The sequence below is a fragment of the Dromiciops gliroides genome, chromosome 3 (genome assembly GCF_019393635.1).
Source record: "Dromiciops gliroides isolate mDroGli1 chromosome 3, mDroGli1.pri, whole genome shotgun sequence".
Taxonomy (NCBI): domain Eukaryota; kingdom Metazoa; phylum Chordata; class Mammalia; order Microbiotheria; family Microbiotheriidae; genus Dromiciops; species Dromiciops gliroides.
This window is the reverse complement of record NC_057863.1, coordinates 403,302,737-403,330,415: the sequence shown is the minus strand read 5'-3', so window position 1 is coordinate 403,330,415 and position 27,679 is coordinate 403,302,737. Positions and strand designations below refer to the sequence as shown.

At 39.5% G+C, this 27,679-nt stretch overlaps 1 protein-coding gene across 2 annotated transcripts in view; it reads left to right on the top strand.

Annotated features, from left to right (window-relative positions):
• The first annotated feature begins 2,321 nt into the window (after window positions 1–2,321).
• ARHGEF4 (Rho guanine nucleotide exchange factor 4) overlaps window positions 2,322–27,679 on the top strand; it is a 265,862-nt gene continuing 240,504 nt past the window's right edge. Inside the window, exons 1-2 of one of the 2 annotated variants that reach the window (XM_043991992.1) lie at window positions 2,322–3,208; window positions 18,290–18,610. In XM_043991992.1, coding sequence (XP_043847927.1) covers window positions 2,438–3,208; window positions 18,290–18,610 — 1,092 coding nt within the window. In that variant the 5' untranslated portion in view covers window positions 2,322–2,437. The remainder of the gene's footprint in view (window positions 3,209–18,289; window positions 18,611–27,679) is intronic. The other variant, XM_043991993.1, reaches the window with a different exon arrangement.

Here is a 27,679-nt window from a genome sequence, read left to right as displayed (position 1 = left end):
TCAAGTTTGGCAGTCCTTCTAAGGGAGCAAAAAAAGTAGAGCAAGCTCTAAGAATACACAACATTAGTCCTGGTGCCTGTCCAGACCCTGTGCCCAGCCAGCTCCCACATCCACCATCTGTTTCCCAAAGAGGTGATACTGACCCACAGGATCAGTCAGAGCAACATGGTTTTAATTTAGAAAAGGGCCTTCCTGGGGAAGACCTCAAGCTGAAAGGCTGGTCAGGGCATGATTCAGAGCAGTGCCAGATTTCTACACACCCCACATCAGAGTCATTGAGCATCAGTGCTGAGAAACTGCCTGGGCCCACCAATTGCAGGTCTAAACACGACAGAGGAACCCATGAATTGCTTCGTGGCATTGATGCTACCTCTGAAACTGCCAGTGTGGATGATAAACAAAAGCATCCCGTAGATATTTCTGTCAAGACAGGAAATCAAACCAGTAATTATACAGCAAGGGATGTTCCAAGTGAGAAAATAAGTCTTTCCACTAACCTCAAACAAATTGAGCTTCAATCCTCAAGTCATTGGAGCAATAGCGTGGCCTGTGCAGGGGATAGAGACCTCATGGGTTGTTCTGGACTGAATCTGAGTTCAGATGATCCAGAGACCATATCGAAATCAAGTGAAAGAGAACTTGAAAAGGGATCAGAGACGGTTATGGTACCTGATCCCAGTTGTAAAAACAGGGCATCGGGAGAGTATTCTGACGTGACTGGAACCCCTTTGCTGGAAGCCAGTACTGAGTATGAAACATATGCTTCTGAATCAGCTGATAGGACCACACCCCCTCCAGCATTCCCACAGCCTGAGGCCAAGACAGGGAAAAACCCCAAGGGCAAATCAGGTCTCATCATTATAGCTGTGGAGCAGAAGGGCTTGCAGGCTACCAGGCGGAAACTAAATCCCACAAGTTCTGTTTCAGAAATTTGGCCAAGTAAGCCCCTTGGAAACTTCCAGGATGAAAACTCTGGATCATGCAGTGATGCCAGCTCAGCTCTCTGTGGGCTTAGTGAGGCTGAGGAAGTAGAAACTAATGGCTGTGAAAGCGGGGTACATGAATCAACTGTCTTGGAAAGCAAAAATGACTCTCTGCTTGTGAATGTGCCCAGTGAGAACACAGACTGGGGACAATGGGTAGCTGAGGAAACAGCCTTGGAGGTAACTCAGGTGCCTCATGCTGCCCCACAGGAGGAGCCGCAGGGTGGCGTTAACTTGCTTTTGGAAGGACCACAAGGAAATGATTCAAGTATCCTAGGGATTGAGTCCTTCTGCTCAGGGAGGTTGAGGGGGGCTATAGATGATGGACTGAATGACCATTCAGAAGGGGAGCTGCTAGTTGATAACCAGAATTCAGGGGCCATTCTTGATACAAAGCAAGTGGATTTGGCTCCGAAGAAAGAGAATGAACATGACATCTGTGTGGCTCATTTGATTCTGGAGGAACCAGATGCCACTCAAACAACTGGTGGTCTGAATCTCACTGATGCAGTCTTGGGAGACACCCCTCATGAAGAAAAAACCTCCAGAGGGGGAGGACTTGGAAGGGAGAGCAAAGACCCGAGGTCACCGAGCTCCAGTGTTGATTTTCCTAATACAGAAAACAGCCTAAGCTCTATCTTAGAGGAAGGAGAAGCTGATGAGCATAGTCATAGTCTCACAGTGCCCAAGGCCTCTCCTAGTCAAGAAAAAACCTTTGACCCAACTGCCCCTGAACTATTTGACATTTGTTTTGGCAACATCAACTGTGAAGACCAGGAGACTCCTTCCCTTCATAATTTGGGAAGTAATACCAGCCTCTACAAGGCTGCTCCAAAAGGGAGCAAGACTGGTGTAGTTGGAAGGCCCTCCAAGTTCCTTGTTTTTCCTAAGATGTCCTCCTTCAAGAAAAATAAAACCTCAGGGGTTGATAATTGTCCAGGTAGCAGCCCCCGCATCAGCAAGGTAAAGGTAGAGGACCCAGATGTGGGTAAAGATTATGGGACGCAGCAGGGCCTTCAGGCTCTGAATACTGACTTGCCTAATATGATCACCCCGAGCAAGGAGGGCTGCAGCTTGGAATATTCAGATGATGAAGAACTCAATGAGAAACATCCATTTAACAGGGTTAGTTTAAGGAGGGCCTCTGGGCCTGGCAGGATTCCTTTGGAAGACTTAGACTTGAGTATCCCCTATCCAAGTGTAAAATGTGATAGGGATGGGGGAGGAGAAAAAGGAGGCAGGTTGAGCTTAACAGAAAATAGTGATATGGACACACCAGAAGATTTCGCTACCAGACGGCTATCCTCCGAAAGTCATGAATCAAAGCGATTTAAAAACAAAGAAAAAAAATCAGAACAAGGTTGGCCTTTGCTCACAAATCCTTCTCTAACTTCTTTGAGCCCAAAGGTCTGGAGAAGGAGAATACTGACCAGAGTCCTAGATGTTCCCTTAAGATGGAAAAGGAGAAGACCAAACTCCGACAAAGCTCCTGGAAAACACTACTGAAAGGCAAAGAAAGTGACGGAATGAGAAGGCCAGCCTTAGCAAGCCTGGCTCAGCCCCGTGAAATCCTTCGATCCCCCAGTTGTCCCCTACAAGGGGTCAGTGATGAGAATGAAAAACTAACCAAGGACAAGGAGAGCCAGTCCAGGGAGCAGACATTTCTAAGTGCCCCCTATGTCCCTCTGCAAGTTCCCTGCTCCGCCATGCCAGCCAGGGATTTGGCATCACCAGATCAAAGGAGAAAAAGTGAACCGGCCATCAAATGCATGATCAGTCGGGAAAGTGGAGAAGCCCTGCAGACACCGGGGGGTAGTTTGGCTGTCTTTCCTGAGGAGGCCTGGCTGAAATCACCTGGCAGCCCCACAATCCATCAGATTACATCCCTTAGTTATCCCTGCTCCCCTTTGTATGACAGCAAGGACATGCCCTGCAAGCCTATGAGTCCCAAACCCCAGAGCCCCAGGCCCAATGCTCAGCGCAGAAGCTTCCAGTACTCTGGCAGGGTCAACGCCATCTCCATGATTTCTCTGGGAAACTGCTATAATGCAGACGGCAGTCCTGAGGCTCCCGAGAGGCCAAAGACCCTCAAACCCCGAGCCACGTTCCTACTTTCCTTGCATGACTTGGACCATGAGTGCCAAAAGGAAGAGAGTGGGACCAGCACCCTGTCTCAGGGCAGCCTGACCACAGCATCCTCTGTTCAGGACACCCTGGATAATAAGGTGAGTTCTCCGCCAAATCACACTAGCTAGGTGTGCATCTCTCTTCTAGATGGATGGGCGTTGTTGAGGGTGAGATCTGATTTATAGGAATGAATGAGAGTTCAATCTGGACCCTAAGAACATCAAAGGTGTCACATAGAAGCAGCCCGACTCAGAGTGCAATGTAGTACAGTGGAAAGAACACTGGACTTTAAGGCTTAAGATCGGGGATAGAGCCATGTCTATTCCACTGCTAGCCGTGTGGCTGTGGGCAGGCCACGAAGTCTAACTGAACCCAGTTCTCAGGTCAGGAAAGTAGAATGATATTTAAACTACCTACCTCACAGGGTTGTTGTGAAGAGAGTACCTTGTAAAAAGAAGCATATAAATGTGAACTATTATTATAATTTATTGACTACTTATCTAGGACCTAACCCTGTGCTAGGTGTGGTACATTGGTACAGGAGAATAAATCATTGTCTTTCCCTCCAGGAGCTTATTATCTACCTGGAGAGACAGGAATAACATATGGAAAACAATTGTGGCCTGTGAACAGGACTGTTTTCTGGCAAAATTCGAGAACATATGATTAGAGAGATTGTATGTGTGTGTGCGTGTGCATATGTGTGCATGTGTACACACATGCATGTGTGTACACGTGCGTGCCTGCATGTACATGCCCCTATGAGATCCGTGGTCATACCGAACTTGCAAGCATGGTTTCACCAATACAGTTTAGCCTCCTTGAGGGCAGGGACTATTTCATATCTGCCAGTGACTTAGACATAACAGGTACCTAATTAATGCCTATGATTTAAAGAACATGTTATGTCAAACTTACCTTATTTCCCATTTTTGACAGGGTAACTAGACTGGTGGGCAACTAGGTGGTGCAGTGTACAGAGAGCTGGGCCTGAAGTTAGCAAGACTCCTCTCCATGAGTTCAAATCTGGCTTCAGAAACTTTCTAGTTGGGTGGCCTTGAGCAAGTCCCTTAACACTATTTGCCTCAGTTTCCTCATATGTCAAATGAGCTGGGAAAGGAAATGGCAAACCAGTCCCATATATTTGCCAAGAAAATCCTAAATGGGGCTCTGGAGAATAGGACACGACTGAAAAACACCTGAAAACTAGATTGGTAAATTAGGGAAATCACATAAAAATACTGATAATAGCACTTTAAGGCTTACAGCATATATTATCTCATTTGATCCTCACAACAATCCTGGGATGTAGGTGAAATGTGTCCCCATTTCATAGACACTGGGACCAAGAGAAATTATAAGTGAACTGCCCAGGATCACATAGCTAATAAATGTCTGAGGCAGGATTTGACTCCCAAGACCATTTCCAAGCACCACCTAGGTGCCTCCTACTGTAGAGAGTATAGACACAGTATACTTGGATTTCAGGAAAGCATTTGACAGAGTCCTCCATGCTGTCCTTGAGGACAAATTGTAAAGATATGGGCTATATTAGAGTACAGTCAGGTGAATCTGGAACTGGTTGGATGACTATACCCAAGGAATAATCATTAACCGCTTGATGTTATTTTAGGGGGAGGTCTTTTGGTAGAACACACCACCTATTCTGACCTCTTTAATGTTCAACATTTTAATAAATTGTTTCAATGGAGGCAGAGATGACATGCTTATTAAATTTGCATAATTTTTACATCAATCTGGGAAGCATAGCTAACATGCGGGATGAAAAAAAGTACAGATCCAAACGGGTATCAACAAGCTCAGACAATGGGGCCAAAGCCAATAAAATGATATGTAAAAGGGGTAGATGTTAGGATCTAGGCTTAGGTTGAAGAAATTAAGTACAGAATGCAGGAGAGATGTTTAAATAACACTTCCTATAAAAGACACTTGGGGGGGGCAGCTAGGTGGCACAGTGGATAGATCACTGGCCCTGCGTTCAGGAGGACCCGAGTTCAAATCCAGCCTCAGACACTTAACAATTACTAGCTGTGTGACCCTGGGCAAGTCACTTAACCCCAATTGCCTCACCAAAAAAACAAAAAACATAAAACAAACAAAAGACACTTGGGGATATTAATGAACTATAAGCTCAATATGAATCAAATGATAAATGACAGTTTAAAAAAGGCTAAAGCTTTCCTAGATTGTATTAAGAAAGGAATATAACAGTCCTATTATACTCTCTGCCTTAGCCAGACCGTACCTGGCATGATCTGGGTTTTGTTTTGGTTTTTGGTTTTTGAGGGGCAATGGGGGTTAAGTGACTTGCCCAGGGTCACACAGTTAGTAAGTGTCAAGTGTCCGAGGCCGGATTTGAAGTCAGGTACTCCTGAATCCAGGGCCGGTGCTTTATCCACTGCGCCACCTAGCTGCCCCCATGATCTGGGTTTTGACACCATATTTTGAAGAATACATAAACAATCTAGAGTATTTCCAGAAAAAGACAATTCAAGATAATGCTGTGAGGATAGATTGGAAGAACTAGCTCATACATTTAAGGGGGATGTAATTTCTATCTTTGAGTATATAAAGGAATGTTACATGAAAGAGGGATTAGACTTATCCTGTCTGACCCCAGTGGTCAGAACTAAAATCAGAGTGTGGAAGTTGCAAAGAAATAGATTTAGATTTGATGTAAGGAAAGATATCTAATCATTAGAGCTGTCCAAAAGTGTTAATTGTCAGAGGGTGGGACGTGGGGAGGGGTAGTGGATTGCTTTGGGAAATAGTAGCTTCCCATCTTCAAGCTAAGGATGTAGGACTAATTGTTGGTGATGTTGGAGAAGAGATGCTTGTTCAGGTATGGGTTGCATTAGATGACTTCTGAAGTTCCTTCCAACTCTGATTCTGTGAACTATGTAACAATAGAATCAATCAATCAACAAACATTTATTAAGTTCTTACTGGAGGAAGAAGGAAGGGATAAACATTTGTTTAGTGCCTACTATGTGCCAGGCATTGTGCTAAGTGCTTTTTTACAAATATTTCATTTTATCCTCACAACAGCCCTGCTAGAGAAATACAATTATTGTGCCCATTTTACAGTTGAAGAAACTAAAACAAATGGAGTTAAAATGACTTGCCCACAGTCAAACAGCTAGTAAATGTCTGAGGTCAGATTTGAGCTCAGGTCTTCCTGACTCTAGGCCCAGCACTCTAGCCACCGTGCTACAAATTGCTTTTTACTATATACCAGCCACTGAGGATGAAAAGAAAAAGAAAAGGAAAAAGCAGCCCATGCCCCCACAGAACTTACATTATAATGGTGTAGATAGTAAGTATTAATGGAACTTGCAAAGTAAATACAGAGTACAGGAAAGATAATTTCAGAGGGGATGGCATTGGCAGATAGGGGGATCAGGAAAGGCCTCCTTGACGAGATTTAAATATATACTGTAAGATAGTATATCTTATATGGTGTGAGGGAATGATGCAGACAATTAAACGCCCTGGGACTTCAAAGAAGGGAGAACTGTTCATAGTCATGGATCTAGAGCTTGAATGGTTTTCAGTGGTCATGTAGTCCTACTTGTTCATTTTATAGTTGAAAAAACGGCTGTCCAGAGAAGTTCTGTCTCGCATAAACTCATACAGGTAGTGAATAGTAAGGCTTTTGGGGAGGAGGTTGCATTTGAGATAGCCCTCAAAGGATGAGCAGAATTTGGAGAGCAGATGGAATGGCACTCTGGAGAAGATAAAACAGCACAAAGAAAGGTATGGAGGTGCCAATAAGCATACCGATTTTAGAGGAGGGCAGACTCATTTGGTTACAGTTGAAGATTAATGTTAGGGATGAATAGGAGATGATATTAGATAAGAGAATGGGGACTGAATGCAGTGAACAAAGCTGGCCCTCATCCAAATAGTAAATATAGGGATGCTGGACAAGGCTCAACCCCAGCCTTCAACCTTGGTTACCTTCCTGTTCAGTGTTGCCACGTTCCCTCCATCCCAGGGACTCAATTCTCTTTCTGCTCCAGCATCTACTCTCAGGAAGGAGTCTGATAAACTGAATCTGGGATGCTCATATAGGGAAGAGAGAGACAGCCCAAATGTTATACGTGAACCAATGGAATGTTTAAAAAACAGACCTCAAAAAAGCCTTCTAGGTTGAGTTTGCTCCTTTGTGGAGGATTTATGGGAAGAGCCCCAGAGTTAGAAAGGACCTACCTCAGAGTAGTCCAACTTATACCTGCACAAAAATATTCTCTGTGACATACCTTAAGAATACTCATTTAGGGGCAGCTAGGTGGCACAGTGGATAGAGCACCAGCCCTGAATTCAGGAGGACCTGAGTTCAAATCTGGCCTCAGACACTTAACAATTACTAGCTGTGTGACCCTGGGCAAGTCACCTAACCCCAATTGCCTCACCAAAAAAAAAAAAAAAAAAAAAGATACTCATTTAGAATTGGCTTGAAGACCTCTAGTGAAAAAAAAGAACCTGTTATGTCCTGGGGCAGTACATTTCACTTTTGGACAACTATAATAGAAGATTGTCCTTAACTAAGCCTAAATTTGCCTGTCCGTAACTTCTGCCCATTTCCTAGTTCTATTGAGGCCTAGGGGGTCAAGTACAACAAATCTAAGCATTCTTCCACATAACAGACCAGATATTTGAAATCAGCCATCATGCCCCCATACCTTCATATAAGTTTTCCTTTTCTCTCAGATAAACATCCTTAGCACCTTCAACCAATACTTAATGGATGAACTCAAGGTCCTTCGCCATGCTGATTCCCCTCCTCTGAAAGCTCTCCAACCTATATGCCTTTCCCAAACTATGACACCCCAAACTAGATACAGTACTCCACATGGAATCTGACCACATCAGAATACAGTGACATTAACATCTCCCTTGTCCTGGACCTCACACTTCTCTGAATGTAGCCAAAGATCTGATTATTTTCTTTGGCTTCTATATCACATTATTGGCTCGTTGAGCTTATGGATATCAATAACTTTTTTTCAGATGAACTGCAGTCTAACCATGTTGTGCCCTGCCCTCCATATTTATAAAGATGATTTTAATTTTATTTTATTAATTTCTAGTTAAATATAAGGATAGTTTTCAACATCTGCCCTCACTGGACTTTTAGTTCCAAATTTAAAGATGATTTTTTTGAACCCATGTAATACCTAGCATTATTTCTCATTAAATTTCATCTCATTAGAGTCATCTCAATGTTCTATCCTGCCAAGATCTTTTGGGATATCAGCTTTGTCATTCAACATGTTAGTTATCTGTGCCAGCTGTGTATTATATGCAAATCTATCAAGTAAGTCATCAGTGTCTTAATCCAAATTATTGATAAAAGTTATAAACACATAGGTCCAAGCTCAGATTCCAGGGGCAATCCACTAGAGTTTTCCTTCCAAGCTGACATTAAACCATTGATGACTGCTTTTTGACTTAACAATTTGATTACTTCTGAGTCTATTTAACTGTACCATCACCACCATTTTTCCATTAGAAACTCAAGATCTATTTTATCAAATGCTTTGCTATCATACAGGTAAAATGTTTCTTCAGAATTCCCTTGATTTTAAATAACTAACAAAAAAGGAAAGATAATCTAGTGTGATCTCATCTTGTTGTAGCTATGCTGACTATCTTGACCAATGCTTCTTTTTATAGATGTTTACTAACTGCCCTCCCTTTAAAATTTTCATACTTGCTTTTTTAACAATCCAATCATTTCCTGATATACTCTTTCCTCATCAGAAGCCTCCCTTGTAACACAGAACAACGGTTGAGCAAAGTCAACTGACACTGTGACCATGCCTGACATTATAATCAACGTTTCATACGCATAGTCTTCTACTTCCCTATGGAAGAGAGAGATATGTTTCATCATTTTATGATCAAGACTACTTATTTGTGTGTGTGTGTGAGGCAGTTGGTGTTAAGTGATTTGCCCAGGGTCATATAGCTAGTAAGTGTCAAGGGTCTGAGGTCGGATTTGAACTCAGGTCCTCCTGAATCCAGTGCCAGTGCTCTATCCACTGTGCTACCTAGCTGCCCCAAGACTAGTTATTACACTTAATATGAGTTCAGATCTCTTTAGTGTTGCTTTCATTTATGTAATTTACATTATTGTAATAATTGTGCATATTATCCCCTGCTTCTGCTTTCCCTCTTCATCGGTTCATACAAATCTTCCCATGTTTCTCTGAATTCCTCATATTTGTAATATCTTGAGGTACAAAAATAATTCATTATATTCATATACTGCCATTTATTTATCTATTCTCCAATTTATGAGCACCCACCCTGCTTACAAGTTGCTTTTTGTTGTTGATGATTTACTACCATAAACAGTGCTGCTATGAATATTCTGATAAATATAGAAACTTTTTTATCTTTGATCACTTTTGAGTATCCAGGAAAGGGATTGCTGTGCCAAAATCTGTTAACACCCTTTTGGTGTATTTGCCAAGTTAATTATCCTTTTAATTATATATTCTAGGAAAAAGATTTTAGAATTTTGCCTTCTAGAAACTGAAGTCAAGTTCACTGGTCTATAGTCTGCAGATTCTATTTTCTTCCCACTTTTGACACTGGGTACAACATTTGAAGAAGTACAATACTGGAATATTTCTTCCATTTTCTACAATCATCCAAAGATCAGGGGCAATGGCTCAGCCCTAGGTTCATTGGGGCCTAGTGACTTGAACCCATCAGAGGCAGCTATGTACTCCCTTCCTATCTTCCTACTTATCTTGGGTTTTAAATGCCCATTAACCATTTTTTTTTTTGGTGAGGCAATTGGGGTTAAGTGACTTGCCCAGGGTCACACAGCTAGTAAGTGTTAAGTGTCTGAGGCCGGATTTGAACTCAGGTACTCCTGACTCCAGGGCCCATGCTCTATCCACTGCGCCACCTAGCTGCCCCCATTAACCATTTTTATTGTCTTCTTCCCATTCTCCTTGGCAGAAGAGAGAAGAAAAATAAGTTAAACAGTTTTGCTTTCTGTCCATTCTTTGTTATCATTATCCCAAGCAACCTGGGTAATTGAATTATTCCTTTTTATTCCTCTTTTTTATCCCTAGGTCTAACTTAAAGCTTTCTCTTTTTTTGTCATTGATTTTCTTCACCATATTTAGTTCATTCTGAACTTCAGCACTCCTAATAGTCTATCTTATAGCATCATGTCACATTTTTCAATTCATTCCCAGTTAGCTACCATTGCTTCCATCTTCTGTACCTTAAAAAAAGTTTCCTTGAGTATATAATATATGTGATACATTACATATTACATATATTATGTCATCCCTTAATGGATATATATATATGTATAATCATTAATGAATATATGACAATGAGTTCCTTGTGAATCCATATTGGTCTATTGAGACAGCTCTCCCCTTTTTTTTCCCTCATTAAGAATGATTTCTCTTTGTGTTTTTAGATTTTCAAATCACTGAGCTCCCCAGACATGCTGAAAGGCTGATATCCTCTACAGAATTTTATTTTATGAGAACTAAATCATAAAAACCTATTCTTTCTCAGAACCCATGATTTCACCACCAAATCTCTGCATAACAGGCTACTCTTGGCTTTCTTCTCCTTCTCTATCACAAATTACAAGATGGAGTGGTTTCTTCCCCCTAAGGCTCCCATGATTTCTAGTTCAGCAACCAGTACTTTCTTTTGGGGGGGGGAATGAGGCAATTGGGGTTAAGTGACTTGCCCAGGGTCACACAGCTAATAAGTGTCAAGTGTCTGAGGTCGGATTTGAACTCAGGTCCTCCTGACTCCAGGGCGCCACCTAGCATCCCCCCCAGTACTTTCTTGATGGTAAGAATCAGATCCATATTAAAAGTACTTTTGAACAATTAAATTATCATTAGAGGAGTCAAAAAAAGAATTAATTCGCTTCTCTGCTGTTGGCAGATAGTGAGCTTCAGCAGATATAGAGATAATAGAAGTCTCCACCATTGCTATATCATACACCAGGCTTGTAATTTGTTTCTCATTTGGTAGAATTTTTAAAAAGTGATTTTTAAAAGTAATGCTTTATTAGAAATTTAACTTTGGATATCAATAAACTTGCTTAGCAACTATTTACTTTTAAATTAGTTGATTTCAATGTATCATAACATTTTTTTTGGTCATACTGTCCAAATCTTCATTAAAATTCTTTGCTTTTTCATTTATCTTCATTCTCCTATTCTCTGATCTAGTTGTAGTTAGTATATACTCCATTCTTTTGTTTCTGCCTTTTTTTTTTACTTTGCATTATTTCATAATGGTTTTTCCAGATTTCTTTGTATTCCTCATACATTGGTCTTACTGTAGAATTATATCAAAGTAACAAGATTTATTTCTCTTTACATACTGTCTTTTCTTTTTCATTCATCTTCATTTTCATTTTATCTAGTTGTAGTTAGTACATATGTTATTCTTTTGGTTTTGCCTCTTTTTTGCTTCATTGCATTATTTCATAATGGTCTTTCCAGATTTACTTGTATTCCCTGTACATTGATCTTATTGCAAAATTGCATCAAAACAACAAGATTTGTTTTAATACTTATATATGTTGGACATTTAGGGCACTTCTTTTTTTGCAGTTATAGCTAATACTACCATCATCATTCTCTAAAAACATTAGAATCAATCTGTTTGTCATCATAGAAAGAACACTGGATTTGGAGTCAGATAGACCTAGATTCAAATCCTAATTCTCCCATTTCTACCTGTATGACCTTGGGCAAGTCACTTAAGCTCTGGACCTCAGTTTCCTCATCAATAAGTGTATTGAACTAGAAGGTCTCTAAAATACCTTTTGATTCTAAATCCATGATCTTCTAACAGATTATTTTTGTTATTTTTTTTTGTTTTTGATTACAGAGTATATTCTTGACAATGGAATATAGATTAAGATTGTAAGATTATTTTTATAACTTCCACGGCATCATGTCAAATTGCTTTTCTTTTTTTTCCTCTCAGGGCAATTGGGGTTAAGTGACTTGCCCAGGGTCACACAGCTAGCAAGTGTCAAGTGTCTGAGGCTGGATTTGAACTCAGGTCCTCCTGAATCCAGGGCTGGTGCTTTATCCACTGCGCCACTTAGCTGCCTCTGTCAAATTGCTTTTCAAAAATGTTCTACAGGTTTTCAAAGTCCACCAGCAAACTGTAGGGTTTTCAGTGCCTTAACTCAAAAAGATGAAAATTGCTGGAATTTTAGGCCCTGTAGCAAGCTGGTGGGGAAGATTTAGGGGCACACCTCAAACATACCCTGTTTTTTGGCACTTATCCTAATTGTGCCCAGGGCCACGGCATTGAAATAGAGGAGTCGTGTATTTTGCCAGGAAAATCTAAAAGTCTTCACAGAAGAAGGAATATAGCAGACATATAATTATATAAGAGAAGAGAGTAAAATAAACAAACAAAAATTAACTTGATCAAGAGAACAGTCTTTACTGGGTATAGGAAGGCAACTTGGAGAGTGTGAATGCTCCCTCTTGTGGCTGCTCTGAAGAATGCTGTCTGAAAATGGCAGCAGAGGCATTTCTTTGGCCCAGGAATGAGCATCTTCTCTCTATGTGAGGCCTTCCCACTGTCTGTGTTATTATACTCTGAAATAGAAGTGAAGTGAATTAGACTAAATTAAATTGAAGCTACATGAGGTGAATTTGCTAAAAATCTATTAGCATATGTTAGGATTCATTACTAAAACTGAAAGACATCTAATAAAAGTGTTCCACCCCTGAAATTATAGCCAGGGAGCTGTCAATCAGCTAGGAATTTGGTATTTTCTAATCCACAGTGTTCCAGGCACAGGAGCTTACAGATGGAGGGAATTCTAGAGAAAGGGAAAAGCAGAAGGGTGGGGTTACAAGATAGGAAGCAGGGGCTGAGCAATTCTATTTATTTACCTAAATCCCTCTTTAGCTCACCTAGTTATCTATTTAGCTTTTAAATTATCTTTGGCTTTACGTCACCTTCATTTCTGACTAAATCCCTTCTGTCTCCTCTTCCCATAAAACCATCTCTTATAATAAAAAAAATATTAAAGGAAAATAATGAGGTGGAAGTAGTTCAACAAAACTATCTGCTGAATCTGAGAATATAGTCAGTCTTCCCCACCTGTAGCCCCTCAACTCTCCAATGAAAGGAGAAAGGTGTATTTTCTCATTTCCTCTTCAGGGACAAGCTTCGTGACAGGGAATAGAGGGTCTGTTGGACAGAGACCACAGCAGCCATAGGCTTTTTTAGACTATAACAGTGTGTTAGCCCAACCCTCACCCTATCAATTGCACAGTCATTGATGTGTCTGAGACAGACATTTCCATTAAGATTTTCACCACATCATAGCCCAGGGTTTTGGGGGGTTTTTAGATCCCTTTTACTGTGGGAAAATAGCACATGTGTTTGTAAGACAGAAAGCAGAGGACACTGTGGGTGGTAGTACAGTGGGAATTTCCACTCTTTTAGGATTTTAAGTCTGAGGGTCAGGCATTTTTGTTTCAAGAGGGAGAAGAATCTAGCTGCTGTAGCAGCCCTCTATAGGGCCCTGCAATGTATATGGGTGAGAGTGGGAGCTTGACCCTCTCTATCCTCCAATCCAGGGACAAATGGGAGGGGTACAGAAATGAGGAGGGGTAGATAGGAGGCAACACAGAAATGAATGTAAGGAGCTCTCACCCTACCCCTCTCCCCTAGCTACCTAGCTCTTTTACACAGAACTAGATAATTCTAAAAATATAGGATCTAAGGGGCAGCTAGGTGGTGCAGTGGATAAAGCACCGGCCCTGGATTCAGGAGGACCTGAGTTCAAATCTGACCTCAGACACTTGACACTAGCTGTGTGACCCTGGGCAAGTTACTTAACCTTCATTGCTCTGCAAAACAAACAAACAAAAAACAAACCACAACAAAACAAAAAATAAAAATAATATCTTGAGTTGATTATAGAGATCATCTAGTCTAATTCCCTCATTGTGCAAATGAGGAAAACTGAGGTCCAGAGAGGGAAGTGACTTGCCCAGGGTTACAGAGGAAATTGAATGGAGCTGAATTAATGTAACAGAGCTCCCACAGAGCTTGTGCTCTAAGCTCTGGATTCCTTTAGGAGGACCCCCAGTTACTAATCCCACCACTCCTACCATGTTGCAAATGAATTAAATGTCACATTGTCCTGAGAGGTTAAGTAATTTTCCCAGGGCCACATGAGCAGTAAGCCACAGAACCATAATTCAAACCCTGGTCTTCTAACTCCATATTCAGAGCTGACTTTAATATAACCCTTTGTTTGCTCTGCCAGACAAGATGCTGTTTACCTAGAAAAACCTCTGCTGGGAGGAAATTTGCTATTTCAAAGCCCCAGGTAAACATATCTGCTGCTCCTTCTTTTTCTTTCCCTTTATCTTCTTTCCATCCCTTCTGTTCTATATAAAGAAGCATTGTGGCAAGGTGGATAGAGAGCTGGACATAGCCAGGAAGGAATGGGTGGCACATAGGAAGTGCTAAATAATTGTTAATTGATTGATTGGTCCTGCCTTTGATACATCTTAACAATGTGAAAATGGGCAAGTCACTTAAACTTTATTTTATTTTTTGTTTTATATTTGTCAAACATTTTAACATGTTTTTCTTCAACAAGTAAGTTTCTAACTCTAGGACATGTAAAAATGTTTTATTTTAACATTCATTTAATTTTCTTTTGTTTCTAATTCTCTCCCTACCACTCTTCCCCTGCCCACTGAGAAGGCAAGCAAATATGATTTTAATTATACATATGAAGTCAAACAAAATACATTTCCATGTCCATGTTGCAAGAAAAGCAAGAAAATTTAAGTGAAAAAAGTGTGCTTTAATTTGCACTCAAGAGTTTACCAGTTCTCTCTCTGGATATAGATTTTTTTTTTTCTCTGTGAATCCTTTGAAATTGTCTTAGATCACTGTATATTGGTTAGAGTAGCTAAGCCTTTCACAGTTGATCATCATTACAATATTATTGTTACTATATACAATACTTTTCCTGGTTCTGCTCACTTTACTTTGCATCAGTTCATATACATCTTCTCAGTTTTTTCTGAAACCATGATATTAGGATCTTTATTTGTTATACCTATAATTGCTTTGCTCCTTTTGAGTTCACATTTTCACAGACTTCAGTAATGTTAGAATAGTTTTTGTAGTAATAATGGCAGTTGTGTGAAGAAGACTTGCTTCTACTGAGATATTTTTTTAATATCAACTAATATTTCTAATATTTTCTAATATTAACAGAAACATTTCTCCATCCTCCCTTTTCCTCCCTTCTTCTTCTCCTCCCCTTTCCTCTCCTGCTTTCCCCTTCCCTTTCTCTTCCCTTCCTCCCTCTTTCTCTCCCTCCCTTCTTCCCCAATGGAGGTAGAGGAGAAACCATAAGCTACGGAGTATAAAGGGAAAAGTGAGCAAATATACTATAGTTTAAATTTACTTAAACTGTAAATTGAATCTTTTTTTCAAATGAATTAGGTTATCTCATAAAATACAACTAGGAAAGTTTCTTAGCCTGACCCTAGACAGAGATAAAATCCTATTATATAGTAAATGTCATCACAACAAAAATCTCCAACAGGAACAATTGTTCATTAATTGGAACAATACCTGATAACAAAACTCCACTTCAGCTGCAACAAGATTTGACTTACTCCTATCTTCATTGACTAATGTAATAGTTTCCTCCAAAATAGATAGGAATTTCTCCTATACTGCATAGTGTTCAACATTCTGTTTCCTGGGGTGGGGATTGAATTGATTTTTTAGGCTCTAATTTTGCAACTAGGACAGGAAATTTGCACACAATACAAATTCTACAAGGAGAAAGAACTGATATCCCACTATTGTGCTGAATAAAGTTTTCCTGTGTGAAAGCAGTCAGTCTGATTTCTTTGGATGAACAACATTTTTGCAGGTAGATTCTTGGCTAGAAATGAATACAAGCCAGTCTGGATGCATCACTTGAATGCATATGTATGTATATACAGAAAAATATATACAAAAACGCAAGGTGAACACAAGCTATTCCAGGGATGGAAGGCACTAGTCATTAGGGGCAAACAGGACAAGTCTCATGTAGTAGAGTTGAGGATAGTGCCAAGGTTAAAAATTTGAGACACTGGAAGAATGGTGGTGCCTTTGACAAAAATAGAAAATTTTAGAAAGGGAGTAGTTTTGAGGGGGAAATAATGAGTTCTCTTTTGGACAAGTTGAGTTTGGGATGTCACCAGTACATCCAGCTGGTAATGTCCAGCTGGTAATGTATGACTGACATTTAGAGAAGAGATTGGGACCAGATATACAGATCAGAGAATCATCTGTGACAGAAGCAAAGATCCAGGACAAAGCCTTAAGGAACATCCACAGTTAGGGGACATGACATGGATAATGAGTCAGCAAAGAAGAAGCAGAAAAAATAGTTAGACAGGGAGAAGGAGAATCAGTAGAAAAGTGTCATTAAAATCCAGAAAGGAGAGGGTATTCATGAGGAGGGGGTGGTCAACAGTGTTAAATGCAGAAGAGAAGTCAAGAAGGATGAGGACTGAGAAAAGACTATCATATATGGCGATTGTTGGTTACTTTGGAAAGAGGAATTTCAGTTAAGCGATGAGGTTGGAAGGAAGAGGACATGAGGAAAAAGCACAGATGCTGTAACAGGGATGGTGTGTTTATAGGATATTAGTTTGACTTGAATAAAGGAATTAATGTAAGATAAAGCTAGATAGCTAGGTTGGGGACAGTTATGAAGGGCTTTAAATGACAACATGAAGGGAAGTAAATGCAATTTATGGACTGAATTAGTTGACCTCTGAGCTCCCTTCTAACTCATATTCCAGTACCCTAGGATTTAATGATAGGCACAAAGCGGCTATTATATTAGCCATGTAATACAGTAGACGAAAGTAGTGTCTTGCTTAACTGATACCATAATGTATTATATTGACATTGGGCAAACCAATTCTGGGCTTCAATCCTTCTCCAGATATGAAGTTGGAATAATAGAGCGAAACTTGGTTAGAGTCTCTCTCCTGTTATATTTTTCTCCCAATTAAGCAATTATCCTTTCATCTACCAAGTGAAGACCTATAAAAAGTAATTTACCATATAGCAATTAACCAAACGTGTTCTCTACCTGTAATTGAAAAAGAGCAGTCTTCTGGAAACAGTTAAAAGAACAGTTTCATTCTTTCTCCTATATAATCGTCATCAAATGCTTTGAGATCCCTTGGATGCCATAGTACAAGGGCTTCTTGTTGTGTAAAGTGGGTTTCTGAGTATGAAATTGTGGGTATGGAGGGGAGGAGAGGGCAAAACAAGTCTTTTAAGAAAATTGTCTTCTGTAAACTGTCAAGGGGATGATTTTCAAATGTAGACAAAAGCTACTTTAACACAATGCCCAAAGAGCCTCTCAATTTAGGCAGTTCTTTTTTAAAAAATGTTTGATGTTAAACTATTTGGTGTCTTGTAGATCAAAAGTCTAGATGTTTAATAGGAATTTGAAATGAATTGGCTTGATAATTTGCCATTCAATAGCAATTTAGTAATTTCTACTACAGAAGGAAAGAATTAGTAACAAAAATATCAATTATACATGTATTTGTAACCTTATTCCCAAGGCTAAATTTCCAAATAAGAGCTTTTATCTGGATTACTGGCCAGCAATAAATTAAAATATATTTGCGTTAGTGTAACATATTTGTTAATAGCTAGAATTTGGGTAAATCATTTAACCTTTCTGGGTTTCGGTTTCATTGTAGATTAAAAAAAAGGATCAGACTAAGATCCTTTTTAGTTCTAATATTCTATGATTCTAAGAATTCATCATTTCTGTGATTGTATAATTTTAAATTTCACATTTTATATTTCTAGCAGGAGACTGGCTCAGCAGTATCCCTTGATACAGTAATGCTTCTGATCAAGGCAAATCTTGCTTAAATAATTAGCTTTGGGAATAAAATTGATTTGTCTGCCTCAGCCTAAAAATGTCAGCATTTTCAAAAGCTGTCGTAAGCTGTGCTAGGTGTCCTAACCAAAGCACGAGGCTTTTGTCTGAATGGGAAAGGGTAAGGGCAAGTAAAACCTGTCCCACATTCATGTGTCCTCTCTTGATGCTTACAAAACAGGACCCTACCTTCCAAAACAACACGCTGTCTGAAGGAAGACCAGGTGAGAAGCTGGTTTGCCACTATGGTAAGAGGGTCCCTTCCACAGTGCCCACCCAAAGACCCTTCTCCACCATTGAGAACGTCACCTGGACTTTCCCCTTCCTCTCTGCGGACAGAAACCCCTCGGAGACATCCCGCAAGACTACAACGATGTCTCGGAACCAGTATGCCAGCCTTGATGACTTGTGGCTGGAGAAGCAGCGGAAAAGGAAATTTAAAAAACAGGCCCATTTGGAGAGGGGGGTGCATGCTGGGACGCTGCCAAAGGACCTGGTCAAAGTAAGACACCCTCCAGCCATCTTTCTTTGTATCTGGCCTTGTACTTACTCCTCCTCTCCAGCTGTGCCTGTCCTTTTCTGCTGTCACCTTCCGGTCTCTCTTAAGCTGTATCCTGTCTCCTCCTGGCTCCTGGCTGTCTGGAGCAGTGGCAAACGACTAAGTGGTAATTTCACCAGAGGAGAACAGGTGTGTGTTTTGTGGTAGTTGTTTCCTGGTGGCTGTTTTGTGTATGTTTTGTGGTTAGTGTTTCTATGATGTTCTTTCCTTATTATGTGTCAAATTTCTCCTTGTGGACATGTGGTCATGGAGTCTCCATTATATCCCCAGTCTTCTGTTAGATGCTATAGGGAATAGAGAGACTTGGTCCCAGTCTAATGGTGGTGACAATACACAGATAATGAAAATTAATACGAGCATTAAATCACAGCAGAAGACCACAAACATATTCTTAGGGTGTATGTAAATGTCCAACGTGTTTGAATGGGAAGAACAGCATTGAATAGTGGATGGATTGGACTTGGAGTCTGGAAGACTTGGGTGTGAATTCCATCTTAAACACTTATTAGCTGTGTGGCTTTGGTCCTATCATGTAACTTCTCTGAGTCTCAGTTTCCTCATCTGTAAAAGAGAGCAGAAACTCAGTGATCTCCAAGAGCCCTTCTAGGTCCAAGTATTTGATTTGGAGTGATTGAATCTCAGCTCTCATATTTACCAAGTTTGTAACTTTGGGCAAATTGCTTAACCTTTGTAGGTCTCGATTTCCTCATCTGTAAAATAAGATCAATAGTCTCAATGACCTTCAGGGTCCCTTCTAAAATTAAATCAATGATCCTTTGGTTTTGAAATGTTTGAATCCCATCTCTTCCAATTACTACCTTGTGATCTTGGGCAAATTGTTTAACCTCTTTGGGTCTCGATGACTTTATCTGGAAAATGAAAGGGTTGAGCTAGCTTATCACCAAGATGTCTTCTAGCTCTAAATCAAGTGCTATGTTTTCTAGATCAGTATAGGCTTGGAGTGATCAGGGAAGCCTTCCAGAACGAAGTAGATTCACTTGAGCTCTGAAGGCAGGGTTGGCTTTGGATAGAGAGACAAAAAGTAAGCAATACCTTTTGGGAAAGATGGAAGAGTATGTGTGTCATGGACAGAAGCAGGGAGATAGCGTGGAGGTCAGTAGGAATAAAATGTGTTTGTGCCACAGTAATACTTCTAGGAGGGGATTTTGTGAGAAGTAATGGTAGATAAGATTGGACAGGCAAGTTGAAGCCAGATTGTAGATCATGGGGAAACTGGAATGTTGGGCCAGGAAAGGGGTAAAGCACACTTTAGACACACATTAGGTATCATTCCAGGAAAGTGAATGCAATGATAACAATTCACATTCAGTCGGTAACTTACAGACAACAAAACATTCCTCTCAGATATTTGAAGCAAAAGCATTTTTATTTCCTATCTATGATTCTTTAATGTAGGTTGTTGCTCAGATAGATCCCCACTGATACTCATATGCAGCATTCCTGTAATTTATAGTCCTAAAGAGTTCCTTAGGACACCAAGAGGTTAGATGATTAGCTCTTACAGTCAGTATGGGTCAGAGGCAAGACTTGAAGCCAGATATTCTTCATGCTAAGGATGGCCTTCTACTCAACATACCATTTTGCTTCTGGTGAGTTTTACAATAGACCTTTGGAGTTAAAAAATAAACCTGGGGGCAGCTAGGTGGCACAGTGGATAAAGCCCTGGCCCTGAATTCAGGAGGACCTAAGTTCAAATCCGGTCTCAGACACTTGACACTAGCTGTATGACCTTGGGCAAGTCACTTAACCCTCATTGCCCCACAAACAAAAAACAAAAACAAACAAAAAATAAACCTGATACGTAAAAAGGTTTAGTGATTTACCTGTGGTCACCTTGCTAGAAATTGTAAAAAAAAAAAAAAAAAAAAGGGCATTTGAACTGGGGCCTCCTGACTCTCAACTCCAAATTTCTCTTGATTCAGAAGAAATATTTTGATTTTTTCCAATCCTTCAAGGAAAGGCACATAACACAAAAAAATAAAGGTGGTGATTTAAAACTCAGGCTAATCCCCTTTCTATGGGGTTCAGTTTCACTTGTTTGCTGTAGAATTAGACTCAGAATCAATATTTGGAAGGTCTAAATACCTCCAGGAAACCATAAGGTGATGAGGTTTGGGGAACTGGGTTTTATTAAGGTCATGAAACTTGCAGAAAATATATAGTCAGACTCAGTCTGTGGCTCAAATACATTTATCTTTTCAATAAAAGTTTGCTCCTGTGTCTTGTAGTTCTAGTCACTGCTTTTGTTACCCCCTGCACTCAGATTGAGTTTCTGGAAACACTAAGATGGTGCGTTTGAAAGTTACCATGGTGACAGGATGCTGCCCAGGTGGTTAGCAAGGTACTAAATTTGACCACATCTGTGATTTTAAAAAACTTAACTAATACTTTAAAGAACTGTGATTTCATTGGTGCAGGTACTTAGTCCATCAACACAACACAACACAACATCAGTACCCTAGTAGATGGGCTTTAGGGATTGTCCAGGCCCCCATATTCATCATCCAGTAGCCAGTCAAGTGATGAGCTTCATAGTGCTCAGTTTGTATGATCCTCAGACGGCAGATCTGTTGCTGGGCAGATACTGGAAGCTTTCCCAGGGTGATAGGACCAATCAGTGCTTGCTCTGGTGGCATGGCTTCCCAGAGTCACCTCCCAGCCATAATGGGGAATCAGAGGGAGGTTTTGGTGGAAGAGTGTTTTTTCTTGTTTTTTGATTTAAAATCTTGAAAGAAAATTTCAAGAGAGAACTCCTGCAGACTATCAGTCTGCCATGTAGTAACTATTTGACAGCTGTTATATACTATTTATTATAGGCCTGACACTCCGGAGAAGGTGTCTGTATGGGGATGGGCCACACTACTTTCTATGCATGGCTAGAGAGAGTCAATGATGGGATCCTTGGAATTCTGCTTTAATACTCTCCTACCTCATTCCCAAGCCTTTCTCTACCTCTCTAGTGCTTGTTCCTTTGAACCTACCCTTCCCATGAAGTTTACATTTCCCACTGTCAGCCATGATATCTTTAATAATAGCTAATAATAATAATAATAACACCTAATGTGCATATGGGCTAACTAAGTGGCTCACTGGATAGAATGTTGGGCCTGAAGTCAGGAAGACTTATCTTCTAGCTAAATGACTGTGGGCAAGTAACTTAACCCTGTTTGCCTCAGTTTTCTTATCTATAAAATGAGCTGGAAAAGGAAATGGCAAACCATTTCAATATTTTTGCCCAGAAAATCCCAAAAGAGGTCATGAAGAGTCAGACCCAACTGAAAAATCCCTGAACAATAACAAAAACAAATATATAACACTGAGGTTTATAAAACATTCATATTATCTTCTTTTATCCTCACAACCCTGGGAGATAGGTGCTATTATTAAACTCATTTTACAGATGAGGAAACTGGAGGCAGAGAAGTCAAATGACTTGCCCAGGGTCATACAACTAGTAAATGAGGCAGAACTCAAACTCAGATCTTCCTGACTCTTAAGTCTAGTTCTCTATGTGCTATATCATCTTGTGTCACTGTAACTCTGGAGTTGTGACTCACCAAGCACTACCCTCTCAGAGTGATCCCTACTTGAAAACACAAATCCTTAACCTTTTTTGTGTCATGAACCCCTTTGACAATCTGGTTAAACCTATGCACCCCTTCTCAGTGTGCATGTATCTGTGTATTTTTTAATAATAGAAGGAAATGATAAATTTATGTTATAGGTTAGTGAAAATAAAGATGTAAATAATTTTCCATCCAAATTTACAGCTCCCGCTAAATGTGTCCATAAACATCTATAAGAAGTCTATGAATCCTAGGTTAAGAACCCCTACTTTAAGATGATTTCACACAGTTCTCAACCCACTCACCTTAGAACTCCCTTTCGATGTATGACTATATGTCAAGAGTAGAATAATCTTCTCAAACCAGATTACTTTCCAGTGGTCAGCCCATTCTACCCTATAAAAAGTGAATTCCAATGGAATTGATGAAGTAAATGTTTTTAAGCAGCTACTGTTCTGAAGGATGACTTCAACCAATTTACCTGAAGTTTGAATGGACAACCAATAATACTACTACCACATAGACATAAACACATAAATGTCCACTTATATATGTTGTCTGTTCAGCCTCAAAGAATACTCATGAATGCACTAATGTCAGCCTCTTGTAACTAACTACAAGAAGAATTTTGTATTTGTCCATGTCCTGTTCAATAGTTTCATTAATGACTCGGGTCAAAATACAGAAGGCCTTCTTATCACATTTGTGAATGATGTATAAATGGGAGGGATAGCTAATATTCTGGGCAAGGTAACCCAAATTTAAGAGGATCCCAGCAGATTAGAATCATGGATCAATACTCAATTAAAAATATTTTAACAGCAGAGTTATCTTACCTGCAAACATTTTTAAAGAAGGGGTGTGATCCTCTTTTGTAAACATATAGATGCACACATATATACATACACACATGTGTGCATGCATACACAAATACACACAAACAAGAGAAACTTTCTTATGATTGTTTTTGAAAAGAATACCTAAATAAGAAATTCCTTTAGTGTATTGATGGGGCATTCAGGAATGAGTGGCAGCTGCTTGATAACCCAGATGGATGCATGTCTAATGGTAGAATTTATGGACAGATATTTGAGGAGACAGTACACAGAACTGAAGAGACAAAAATTAGAAAAGTTTTAAAATTTAATTTATTGCTATGATTGATTTTATGATTTGGATTTATTATATAAAATGGATTTTATTTATTGACATAATTCAATAAATATAACTATTTCCTTTAAAATGATCAAAGGAGAAACAGATGAATATAGGAAGAGGACAGAAGGGGAACAAATAGGAAAAAGCTTATCATTCATCTTATGTAAGTTGGGGTGGGGTATCTGGAAGGAGCACTGGATTTTGAGCCAGAAGACCTAGGTGGCTTTGAGCATGTCAATCAACCTCTCTGGGGCTCATTTACTCTATCTGTAATCAAGGGGGTTGGATGAGATTACCTCTAACGTCTCTCCAGATCTAAGATTCTATGATCTCTGCCTCCTTTGGTAAAGGAGGTCCAAAGCTTCTCACTGTTCAGTTTTAAAGGGAAAGAAAGACCAAGTCATGATGCAATAGAGAATTACATAGCGAAGAAGTTAAATGAAACCACAGCCATTTAGTAGGCCTGATTCTTTAGGAACAGGGCAATGACTGGCATTACACTTCTAGCCCTGGGAATAGATCCTTCATGCCAGGGTGTTGGGCATACATAAGCTGTACAGTTTTTAAAAGGGGGCATGCCCCCTTTGTAAACTTGAAAGGTGTAACTGCTTTGATAAGGTTATAGATGAAATATACCCGGATGTCAGCAAGGTATGTGACAAAGCCTCTCATAGTGTGAGAGTAGAAAGAGAAGGGCTGGATGCTAATGCAATAAAGTGGATCCTGAACTGGTTGAATGACTGGGCCTAAAGAATATGAATAAATGAACAAATGTCAGCTTCTTATAACTACAGGAAGAACTCTGCCTTTGGCCCTTTCCTGTTCAACATTTTAATCAATAATTTGGATAAAGACGCAGAATGTATACTTATTAAATTTGTGGATAATATATAACTGAGAGGGATAGCTAATATGTTAAACAAGAGAATCCAAATTTAAGAGGATCTCAGCAAGCTAGGATCATAGTCCAATACTCATTAAAATATATGTGTGTGTGTATATATATATGTGTGTGTGTGTGTGTGTGTGTATATGTAGGCATTTGTATAAACATGTATGTATATATAACATCTATTCTTAATGAGCATATATACATAAATGCATACATATATATGGAGAGAGAGAAAGAGAGGGAGAGAGACAGAGAGAGAGAACAGTGGATAGAATAGTGGAACTGGAGTCAGGAAGACCTGAGTTCTGATCTGGCCTCAGAAACTGGCTATGTGTGTAATCCTGGTCAAATCACTTCACCTTTGCTTGCCTTAGTTCCCTCATCTATAAAATAAGGATAATAATAGCATCTACCTTTCAGGATTGTTTTGAGGATAAAATGAGATAATATTTGTAAAGTGCCATATAAATGCCAGTTATTATTATATTAATATTTATATTTTAAAATTCAATTGAATGAGGATAGGATGGGTCTAAAAGACCAAAGTCTTTTTCCCCCTAAGTGGCTTAATAGCAGTTCTTGTTAAAAAAAAAAACAAAAAAACTCCGTGTTTTAGTTGACCACAAGCTCAATATAAATCAACCATGAGACATGGTAACTGTTAAAAACTTATATATATATATATATATATATATATATATTTTTTAGGCAATGGGGGTTAAGTGACTTGCCCATGGTCACAAAGCTAGTAAGTGTCAAGTGTCTGAGGCCAGATTTGAACTCAGGTACTCCTGAATCCAGGGCTGGTGCTTTAACCACTGCGCCGTCTAGCTGCCCCCAAGAACCTATATTTAGGGCAGCTAGGTGGCGCGGTGGATAGAGCACCGACCCTGGAGTTAGGAGGACCTGAGTTCAAATTTGACCTCAGACACTTAACCCTTACTAGCTGTGTGACCCTGGGCAAGTCACTTAACCCCAATTGCCTCACACACACACACAAAAAATAGATTCTATGATTCTAAAAGTCTATCCAAGCTAGGAAAGAAAATTGCACTGAGAGTTGGTAGCACCAAGTTCTAATCCTTGCACTATCCCTAATTAACTGCGTTACATCCATATGTCAAATGTTCTAATTCATCTCACTAAATTTTTGTTGGGAATCAAATGAAAAAGTGGACATGAAAGCCTTTGAAACTTAGAAAGGATATACAAATTTAAGGTATTATGATCTTTTTTCTTCCCTGTCTCTGAAATAAAGAATTGAAGAAAATCTACCCATATCTAGGCATAAATTGGATGATCAGTCAGCTTTAATTCCTCCTACTTGTAAGATCAATATAATTGTTAAAAAATGAATCCTTCAAGAAATGGTTTCTATAAAAATGGAAATAATCCATTATGTTCTTCCTTAAGACCTGAAAAATGTGGTCAGCATCCCACAATTTTATCTATAACTTTGGGGGGGGTGGAGAAGAGACCTTACAGAGTTATAGCCATGAGTTGCCATTTTTAAATTACACTGGCAGAAATCACTTCACTTCAAGCTCCAAATCAACATGGAAATGTAGCTGATCAGCTCTTGATTAACCCCCATCCCCAATCCTACACGTTGATCATTTAAACTCATGTATAATCCAAAAGTCATTTCTTCAGAATTTGTTTGTTCATATATCAATCAACTAGTCTTTTTGGATATAAATTATGTTCTTAGCCCTATGCAATCACAGGATAATGATGATAATAATGTAGCTAATATTTATGTCACTTTAAGTTTTCCAAAGCACTTTACATGTATTATTTCATTTTTATCCTTACAATAACCTTGTAAAGTGGTGCTATTATTATCCTAATTTTACAGATGAGGAAACTGAGGCTAAGAAAGGTTAAATGACTTGTTTAGGGCCCCACAGCTAATAAATGTCTGAGGCAATATTTTTACTCAGGTCTTCCTGGTTCCAAGTCCAGTGTACTAAACCACATAGCTATCTCATGGAATATTTGAGCTAGAACAGACCTTAGAGGTCATCTAGTACAATCTCTGAAGAACAGATGAAGAACCCTCTGAGATATTAAATGACTTGGGCAGGGTCACACAGGTAGCAAGTAACATAACCCAGACCCAATTCCAGGTTATTTGACTCCATATCCACTTTTCTCTACTCTTTACCAGGGCTTATTAAACTTTTTCCACATGCAATTTGCCCAAGAAATTTTTACACAACTCCAGGTATATAAGTATATGAAATAGATATACATAACCTTTTACTGTTGCCAAATTTTTTGGGACCCTCACATTCAGTTATGCGATCCCATATGGGGTCACGACCCAAAATTTAAGGCTCTATACCATGGTGGTTGAGAATTAGATATGGACAAGAATTATGTATGTAAGCAAAGGAAGATAGATTAGAAATGCATCTGAAAAGGGGGGGGGGAAAGGACTTATACAACCCACAAAAAAAGACCTATGCCCTATAAATCAAAGAGGATTCTCAAAGCCTCAGTCAGATGACAGTAAAGGTCTTAGGGGAGAAGGGGAATGGCAACCATTGATAAAGTATTCTCATATGCCTGAAAATCATCTGGTTGTCAGACCACCTTTGGCCTACCCACAGGAATAGGAATCCCCAACAGGGCATGTGAGGAAAGGGGAGGACAGAGTCACTTCCCTAGCATCAAAGTGTCTAGCTAAGGAGACAAGAAGCAATTAGAACAATTAAAGAACAAGACAGTATATAATAACGTGCCAAGAGGCCTGGTACAAACAGCAAGAGAAAAGGAGACTACTTAATATGGTGTTAATTAGGCAGCATAGACAAGAAATGCAAAACGGGTTGGAGGACAGAAGAACCAGAGTGAACTAGAGTCATTAGGGAAATTTTCATGGAACTTGACCTGTGTCTCATAGGATTTGGAAAGGCAGAGAGAATGAGAACGGGCATTTTAAGCAGGAGGAATCAATTGAAAATTTAGGTCAGAATTATTTTGTTTCTTCTCCATAGTTGATATTCAGATATGGGGGTAGTTCTTTATTTATCATCAGCCCTTAGAGTCTCTTTCCTTCAAGGATAGAAACCATTTTGTGTAGATGGACAATCCATTGGCAGCTCTTTTGAGTTGTGTCAGTTGTGAAGATATATATGATCTGTATGTTGTGGTAAGTAAGAAATAGGCTGCATAATGGAAAACACAGAGCTTTTCTAGGCACCTCAGAGAGCGCCCTCCAGCTTTGCTTTTAGATTATTATCATGATTTAAGTTTCACCATTTGTGTTAAGAACTGGGAGGCATTTTATTTAGGTTAAGGATTTAGGTGTAGAAGGTTCTAAGAATCTTTCTGGAGCATTGCTGGTTTACTGGTTTCCCATAACTTTTA